Source organism: Saccostrea cucullata, unplaced genomic scaffold (genome assembly GCF_032062105.1).
Source record: "Saccostrea cucullata isolate Sc308-1 unplaced genomic scaffold, CSIRO_AGI_Scuc_v1 ctg16675, whole genome shotgun sequence".
Taxonomy (NCBI): domain Eukaryota; kingdom Metazoa; phylum Mollusca; class Bivalvia; order Ostreida; family Ostreidae; genus Saccostrea; species Saccostrea cuccullata.
Window position 1 is genome coordinate 1,622 of NW_026934205.1, and position 9,510 is coordinate 11,131.

At 31.3% G+C, this 9,510-nt stretch overlaps 1 protein-coding gene and 1 long non-coding RNA gene across 2 annotated transcripts; both read left to right on the plus strand.

The window, feature by feature from the left end:
* Positions 1-4,864: 4,864 nt before the first annotated feature.
* LOC134240132 (uncharacterized) lies at positions 4,865-6,071 on the plus strand. Its single transcript, XR_009986372.1, has 3 exons — positions 4,865-4,935; positions 5,584-5,712; positions 5,950-6,071. It is a non-coding gene; the product is annotated as an uncharacterized LOC134240132 (long non-coding RNA).
* Positions 6,072-6,867: 796 nt separating this feature from the next.
* LOC134240131 (inactive histone-lysine N-methyltransferase 2E-like) lies at positions 6,868-8,963 on the plus strand (the record flags this gene model as incomplete). Its single annotated transcript, XM_062722237.1, has 7 exons — positions 6,868-7,001; positions 7,146-7,229; positions 7,617-7,720; positions 7,897-8,014; positions 8,326-8,435; positions 8,542-8,622; positions 8,853-8,963. Coding segments are annotated over exons 3-7 (512 nt in total), but the record flags the coding sequence as incomplete, so codon positions are not given.
* Between the last annotated feature and the right edge of the window lie 547 nt (positions 8,964-9,510).

A 9,510-nucleotide genomic window follows, 5' to 3' on the forward strand; every position in this document is an offset into this window, starting at 1 on the left:
TCTGAGCCATCTAAGAACAGTACTGTATCATCCGCATATTGGAGTAAACAAACTTTTTCCTTTCCTATATTTATTCCTTTAATATTTTTGTTTTGTCTAATCATTATACCCATAATTTCAACACAGAGATTAAATAAATAAGGGGATACAGGATCTCCTTGGCGACAACCTCGTCCAATTAAAAAGAAATTAGAAAAAATACCATTTTGTAAAACACACAGTCTAGCTTTGTTGTATAAAACTGATACCCATTTTATTATATCAGGGCCAAAATTAAACAACTTTAGGGTCCTATACATAAATCGCCATGAAATTGAATCAAATGCCTTTTCGAAATCAATAAGTAATAAGATACCTGGGATCTGTTTTTCAAGAGTATTATGGATTGTATCATAAATAACTCGAGTATTTTCTCCTATAAATCTACCCTGAAGAAAGCCCTTTTGATTGTCATGAATTAAGAAGTCCAAGACCTTTTTTATTCTATTAGCAATACATGAGGAGGCAATTTTATATGATACATTTAGTAACGAAATAGGCCGCCAATTTTTAAGGTACTCTCTTGGCTTATCCCCCTTAGGGAGAATAGAAATAATACTGCTTCTGGGTCAAAGATAATTCCCCTGATATAAATCCATAATTAAGAGTTCTGACTAGAAAAGTTCCCAAATCTTTCAAAAAAAATTTGAAGAATTCAACAGTAAACCCGTCACTTCCAGGACTTTTATTGTTTTTCATATTTTTAAGTGCTGTAAGGGCTTCCTCTTTCGATATCAAACCTTCAAGTTCTGTAGCGGTGTTTTTATCCAATACATTAATATGTTCAGTATTAATAATGCTTTCCAATTCCACATCGTGTAACTTATTGCCCACACATGAGTATAATGCCTTATAAAATCTTTCAATTTCGGATAGGATATCCGACTGTCCAGTGACAATACCATTATCTGTGAGAAGCTTATTTACAGTTTTATTTATATAATTTCTTTTCTCTAGACTAAGAAAATATTTAGTAGGTTTCTCTCCATATTCTATCCATTTAAGCTTGGTTCTAGCAAATAGTCCTTTAATATATTCTTTTCTAATTTCTTCGAGTTTGGTTTGTGCTTGTTTTAATTTTTCAAAAGTGTCTGGAGAATCACTACTATCATTAAGATCACTTTCTAGTTTAATTATTTCTTCCTCGAGAGATTTTCTTTTATTTTCTGTAAGCTTCTTTTTTCTAGATGATAAGGCAATTGTTACTCCCCTTATTTCTAATAACAGTTGTTCAAAAAATAATTGATCATCTATAGTCAAGCATAAATTTTCATCTGATATATTCTTAATTTCTGAAGGCTTATATGGGAGAGCAGCATATTTCTGTTTAACCGTATTTATTGTTTCTTTGACTTTATCAACATCAACCATCATTAAGCAATGAGTTATTAAATTTCCAGAACCCCTTTCCTCTTTCAAATTTACTTAATGAGATGCTAAGTTCAATCATTAAATAGTCTGATCTATAGCCCGGACTTATGTCAACTTTATCGATAAGTGCCATTAATTCATTTGACACCAAAAAATAATCTAGTCTAGCTTTTTTAGTTGGTTTATTTTTAAACCATGTATACCTCTTCCGATTATTATACTTAATTCTCCAAGGATCAACCAGGCCAAGTGTTTCCTTTAAATCCAATACCACTTTTCTAGCTTCTGGGTTATTAGGGCTTTTCGACTTTTGTCGAAAAGACCTATTGTTTTCGTTTTGTTTATTATTAGGGCTTTTCGACTTTTGTCGAAAAGACCTATTGTTTTCGTTTTGTTTATTATTATTATTATTATACTGAACACTTCTATCGTTCAGCATTTAGGGAGTACCTTTAAGAATAGGTATATTATTGTGTTACCACTAAATAGCAAATTAAAATCTCTCGTGCGTGAAACAAGAACAACTTCCGGAATAGTCACTTCCGGTTTCTACTAAAGGAAAACTGAAAATTCTTAAGGAGCCGAAAACATTTTTAATTTTAGTGTCTAGAAACCCAAATTTGAGATTTGATATCTAGAGACATTATCCAATAAAAAAGTACGCGTACGTAATTTTTGAACACAAATACTTTTCGAGATATAAGACTTCAAACATTGAAGAAGGGGGGATGAAATTTTTGAAAGTCACAATTGCGTCTCCAAAATTATTTTGAGCATAGAAATATGTTAGAACTAATTAGTAGAACATATACTGAAAGTTTCATGTCAATCCGAAAAGAACTTCCGGTTTTATGACCCTTAAAAGTTTTCTTTTAAAATGAAATTAATCGTGGCGCATTTTCTACTAAAGTATTCAAGATTTTCCTGTTATATTTTGTATACAGAATGACTTTGATACACTTCTGACATCATTAAAGTATGAAATTGAAATTTTGGAAAATAAGGGATTTCTAGGGGCCAACTTTGAAAACAGACCATTCCCTGTAACTTTTTTATTTCTCAATGAATTTTCAAACAGTTTTCAGATTTGACTTAAGCATACAAAGGACAGTCTAAAAATTATGGTCCGTGGGGTCACTTTTTGACCCCTTATAGGAGTTTTAGAGTCCTGAAATATTGTATTTTTTAGTTTTTTCATAAAATGATAGTGTAAGAGTTATCTCCCTTTGTCAATCTGTTTATAGTGTAATATTCTTTTTATGTTTCAATTTTGGTATGTATATGAAAATTACTTCCGGTTTTATAATATCCTTAAAATTCCCTATGGAGATTTCTATGTTAAATTTGAAATCACGTTTGTTTTTTTATTTCAAAAGTACAGCATGCAATTCTTGTGATATTTCACATGAATAATAATTTTTGTACTATCTTTAAGGGGTTTGGTCATGAAAACAAAGTTCCCAAAAATAAAAGGGATTTTAGGGGCCAGAATAGAAAAACAGTTTTTTGACTGTAACTTTTTTATTTCGCCCCATATCTTCAAATTTATTTCGGTTTTGAGTTAAGCATAAGAAGGACATTTAAAAAATTTTGGTCCGTGGGGTCACTTTTTGATCCCTTATAGGACTTTTAGAGATCTGAAATATTGTATTTTTCAGTAGTATCAAAAATAATTGTGCAACAGTTATCTCCCGTTGTCCACCTTTCTGGAACCTAATATTTCCTCTATGTTTCAATTTTGGTATGTTTATGAAGAGTACTTCCGGTTTTATGAGTCCCTTAAAATTGTCTATGGAGATTTCTATGTTAAATATGAAATCATACAATGTCCCATATCTCAAAAATGAAGTAAGCAATTCTCGTGATATTTCACATGAATAATGACTCAATCATTGTCTACAGTTTGTAAGTTCATGGAAATAAAATCCCTTAAATAGAAGGGACTTTATGGGTAAGTACAGAAAACAGCTTTTTCTCTTTAACTTTTTTTTTATTTCTCAACCAATTTTCAAACTAATTCTGGTTTTGCATTAAGCATAAGGAGTACAGTTAAAAAAATTACAGTCCGTGGGGTCACTTTTGGACTCCTTATAGGAGTTTAATTGGATTGAAATCTTAGTACATTTTGTATGTTTTAAATATTTATGAAAAGAGTTATTTCTCTTTGAGGTAGACACTGGTGGACAAAGAGAATTGTTATGTTTTCGTTTCAGAATTGATCTCAAAAGAACTTTGTGCGATATTGTATTATTTGATATTTATTTTTACTGTGTAATATAAGACTCTTCTTTTTAAGGGGTCGAAAAGCCCTCCGTTTTTGTTGAACGACAAAAATAAGGTCTAGTTTATTATTATTATTATTATTATTATTATTATACTGAACACTTCTATCGTTCAGCATTTAGGGATACCTTTAAGAATAGGTATATTATTTTGTAACCACTAAATAGCAAATCAAAATCTCTCGTGCGTGAAACAAGAACAACTTCCGGAATAGTCACTTCCGGTTTCTACTAAAGGAAAACTGAAAATTCTTAAGAAGCCGAAAACATTTTGAACTTTAGAGTCTACACTCCCAAATTTGAGATATGAATTCTAGAGACATAATCCAATAAAAAATTGCGCGTAGGTAATTTTTTAACACAAATACTTTTCGAGATATAAGACTTCAAAGATTGAAGAAGGGGGGATGAAATTTTTGAAAGTCACAATTACGCTACAAAAATTATTTTGAGCATAGAAATATGTTAGAACTCATTAGTAGAACATATATTGTAAGTTTCATATCAATCAGAACAGAACTTCCGGTTTCATGGGTCTTGAAAGTTTTATTTTAAATTGAAATTAATCGTGGAACATTATCTCTTAAAGTATTCAATATTTTCTTGTAATATTTTGTATGCAGAATGACTTTGATACTGTTGTGACATCATCAAATTATGAAATTGAAATTTTTGAAAATAGGGGATTTTTAGGGGCCAACATTGCAAACAGACCTTTGCCTATAACTTTTTTATTTCTCAATGAATTTTCAAATAGTTTTCAGATTTGACTTAAGGTAGAGACCGATAGAAATCACGTGATAGAAAGAATTCGCATATTTGCACGTGCTTTTTTTCCGGATTCCGGAACGCCGTCAAATAAAAGTTTCCATTTACACATTATTGTCTATGCTACAAGATGGCCGACGAAGCGATCGAGAAATTTCCTCGACTTAAAATACAAAGTTATCATACGTAATAAATCTTTACGGTTCACGAAATTGAAGCATCTTCATGAGAATCAAAATAGAAGTGAGACTGAAGCCGACCATGAACATAATTTTGGTGAAACTACTCCTTGTCCAGTGTCCGCTTCAGCACCACGTGGGTACACCGGTGTCGATCAGTGCCTGATGTTGTTTTCTCAATTCTGTATAGACATGTTAAAGACTATGACCCTACAGATGTTAATTGGTGTTACGGAAGAAGTAACATTTTTGCAGAACAGATTTTTTGTATGCTGTGTCCGTGTCAGATACATAAGGTGAATATTTACGACTTAGTATATCGATCATGGCTATGGTGCTTGTTTGTTTACGCACATGTCTGGTACAACCAGTATATTTAACCAATAACCTTCATAGAAGATTTTTTCCCTTCTAAAGTAGTTTTATTTAGCTAAAAATCAAAACATTTCATGACCAGACTGTAACTTCTAGAATAGAAGAATAAAACCGGACATTTCTGGTGTCAGAACATGATGTAAAAAATGTAAAGTAATCATACTTATCTGTGCCTAACACACGAGGCGGTGTTTAGTTACTAGGATCAAAAAATGAAAAAAAAAAAAAACATATTTTGCTTAAATTGTTCAAATGCAGAAATGTGTAAACTTTCTCTGCTTTAGATGACAGATGCTTTTTAATTATTATAACCCCTTTTATAAATGATAGTGGACATTTACTTGCAAATCTTTTGTCTTTTTTAAAAAAAAAAGAAACAACTTTAGGATCAAGTGACAAAAAATAGGGTCAGTCGGGTAGCAGGAAACAAGACTATTTTTATTTAGTCTTATGTAATATTTATGTACCTGTAATAAATTTATGTATGTATTTGTTTTATGCTCAAAAGGGCCCTGATTATAAACGGATATCATATTCATAGATTATAAAAGAAATATTTAATACTACAGGTGAAGCAAGCTATATGAACTAGACAGTGTATTCAGCTTTCTCTGCTGAAATAATGTGACCAAATCAAGTGTCACCTGGAAAGAGGAATGTCAAGGGTGCTTTTTACATTAACTCCAAAATAGCCGTTGGTTTGTATTTTTTTCTTTCAATTTACACTTGCACATGTATCCAGGGAAAATCCAGAATTTTTTTTCAAGGGGGTGGTAAGGAGGTATTTTTAATACCTGTATTAAAAATTTAAATTTATGATTTTTAGTCCTTGTATTTTTAATTTAAACACCATAATGTACATACAGTATTATTGTATACATATAGAAGCATTCTCTTAAGTCAATAATTTCTCAAAGATCATATTAATATTTCAGGAAAGTTCAAGCCAGATCTGCTACAGCAAACTGAACATAAAGTTGCATACTTGTGTGTCAGGAAACGAGGAACATGTATGGCTGGACTGAGAATCTAACCGGGGATCCCTGCATCACTACTTACATGTAGGTGCTCTATTGACTTAAATACATGCATGGTTAAATATTTGTGTATAAACATATAAAAAGTCATGAAGTAAATTGAATTCAAAACTGAATAACCAAAAAAAATGTAAAATGTAAAGATGTTTTCTAATTTGAATGAAATTATTTCAACTAAAGCACCAAAGAATTGGTATAATAATATGAAGAAAGTCAGTATTGTTAAAAAACTTGTAATTCTCATGGTTTTTTAACAATATTAACCTATTCACATTATCATAGCTAAATTTGCAAAATAAAACAAAATTGTTTAAAATAAATTACCAATAAGAAAATGTCAACAAAGCAGTGGCAATTCGCAAAATTTTGAAACGTAAAAATTAATAAACACCATTTTGACCCGATTTCGCAAAATAAAATCGACGTAAAAATTTCCAGATTTACGGTATTACTTTGATTATCTGATTAAACAAGTGAGGATTTTTTTCAATGAAATTTTTTTAGCTTGTTGGAATACCAGTTCATCAAGTGATATTGAAACATCTTAATATGTTATCTCTGTGTATAGTGATTAGTTTTGTTAGTTTATTTCTAAAATTCCAATTCAAAACCAATTAGACAGGAAAACAATAATCATCCCAAACTGTTAAATTATCTCCTCTCTACTTAGATTTATCTTGTACCTACTTCCAGTGTAATCTCTTTACAATTGACCTTGAGCTGAAGTGAAGGGTTATGATATAACAACAATTGAAGTGTCTCCACAATACACACTGGGCTGTAAGATAAGGCCAGGCTCTTCCTATAGTACAGGGAAGTTGTTTATATTGTACTGATTTGTTGTTTGTTATTTCAGCCCCTGGGTGGACAAGTATGAAGAGGTGTACGAGAACTTGTACTCCCAAGATATTCTCCACTCGTTTTTGGCAGACAAAATTAATGGTGTATATGTAAGTAACATATTGAATTACGTTCAGAATGGAATCACTCTCTCTTTCAAACAGAACCTTGTTAAGGTGAAATTTCTCGATAAAGTATCTACTCAAATATAATGTTCAGTATTTTAACATTAATTTTTGTTTTGTCATTTTAAGCCTCCGGACAATAACGGGAATGGAGTGGGTGGCAAACTGCGGGTTCAGTTATGTCATGTTACAGAGGTCAACAAGAATCGCAAGGTACGGTGATATCACTTATTTTCATAGGGTTTTATTTTCAGTGTTTTCGTGATATGGAGGCACCCCCTAGTATATGGTCAGATTGAAATGATAAAATTTTTAATTTATACAACACTACACTAATCAGGAAATCAAATTCCCTCAAACCTACATTTTTACCTCACTAATGCTAACAAAAAAGCTATAATAACTGATAAACCATTAATTGTTAGTGATATTTAATTTAGCAACCATTTAGTACCCCTCACTAGAAATGCCAAAATTGAAACCTTGCTAAAAATTCTGCTTATACTTTATTAATATACTACTTGAAGGTTTTAATAATTAAATCAGTCAAAGATGTATGTTTGTGGTACATGTACACAATGTTCCTGTTGTTTTCTTTAGGGATTGGAGGCAATGGAGACAATTGGAGAGGGAGAACCAGTTGTAGAATACATTGGACAAGTCATGTATAGAGACCAGTTTAATAAAGATAACTTCTATAAACGGTCAGTCACAAGGAATGAATTAGAAATACATGTAATATTAATTAGAATATTTATTTAAAGGATAAGGAGAAACCCCAACTGATGTAATGTAATATTTGGAACAAATGGGTCTTCACCTATTTCACTGCTTCTAAATAATTGGAATAAGACCTTGACCTGTGATATTTTTCTTGCAGATTAAATCCATTTGTGTTGTTCTACTCGAATTATGATGGGATGGACATCTGTATAGATGCGACTTCATACGGGAACATAGCTCGCTTTATAAGACGATCATGTAAAGCTAATGCTGAGGTAATAAATTACATACGAGTACTATAAACAAAATATTATTTGTGTCATCTTTTATTTATGAATTGACAGTTTAAAATCAATCCGCAACAATTAATTATCACAATTTAGGAAACACTCTCTACAAATTTTAAGCAAAATAAATGGTTCAGGGGGATTAATATTAGCAATTTAAAGTTGGTTGCGAAACTAGCAAATATTTTTCGCACGCGAATAAAAGTTGGTTTATAGTATGCAAACAGAAAGATTTTTTGCATTCAAAATATTTGGAATCTCATTTGAAAACAATGTAAATTGAGTCTTAATTGTTTTAGGTGAGGCATGTTATTCAGAATGGCCAGATGAATTTCTACATATATTCAACCAAGGTGATTCCTAGGGGGTCAGAAATTACCATCCCGTATGACTACAGTTATAAAGACTGGTAAGAAAAAAACGAGCCTATTGTTATATACACATTTAGTTAAAGGCAAGATGCTCTATTAAGTGAAATGATGTATTAACCAACCTTCATTCTTTAATCATTTTAGTACCTATTGTGTTGAGTGTGCCTGCTTGAGAAATAACTGCCCTGTTGCCAAGTTCTTCAAGAAGAGAATGAATAATCTCAAGTAAGAAGCTTTCAAGTTATAGAGGAGGAAAAAAAGTGTTGATATTGAGTTGAAAAGATTGGAAAAAATAAAATTGCATGCAAGGTTAACTTAATTTGCTCTCAAAGCTTAAATAAATCAAATGTTGATACTAAGTTTAAATAGGAAGCTGAATAAATTTGCATGCAAGGTTAACTTTATTTTCTTTCTATGCTTAAACTGTATTCAGATCTTAATTATTTGCTTAACAGGAAAGAAAAGTCACCACAGAAGATGCCAAAACTACCAGTCAAGTCTCCCATCAAACTACAGATTAAATCCCCTGTCAAAAAGTCTGTGGAAGAGTCTATGTTTCAATTTTGGTATGGATATGTAGAGTACTTCCGGTTTTATAAGTACCTTAAAATTGCCTATGGAGATTTCCATGTTAAATTTGATATCATACGATGTCCCTTATTTTCAAAGGGAAGCAAGGAAGTCTCATAATATTTCACATGAAAAACTACTTTAGCATTGCCTTTCGGTGCTTAGGTCATGAAAATAAAATTTCTTAAAATAAAAGGGATTTTAGGGGTCAGTACAGAAAATAGTTTTTTGTTTATTACTTTTTTATTTGTCCATAGATCTTCAAACTGATTTCGGTTTTGAGTTAAGCGTAACAAGGGCAATTTAAAAATAATGGTCCGTGGGGTCATTTTTTGATCCCTTATGGGTTTTGTAGAGACCTGAATTTACGTATTTTTAAGTAAATTTAAAAATAAAGATGCAAGAGTTATCTCCCTTTGTCAATCTGTTTGAAGTGTAATATGCGTTCTATGTTTCAATTTTGGTATGTATATGAAGATTACTTCCGGTTTTATAAGTTCCTTAAAATTGCCTATGGAGATTTCTATGTTAAATTTGAAATCA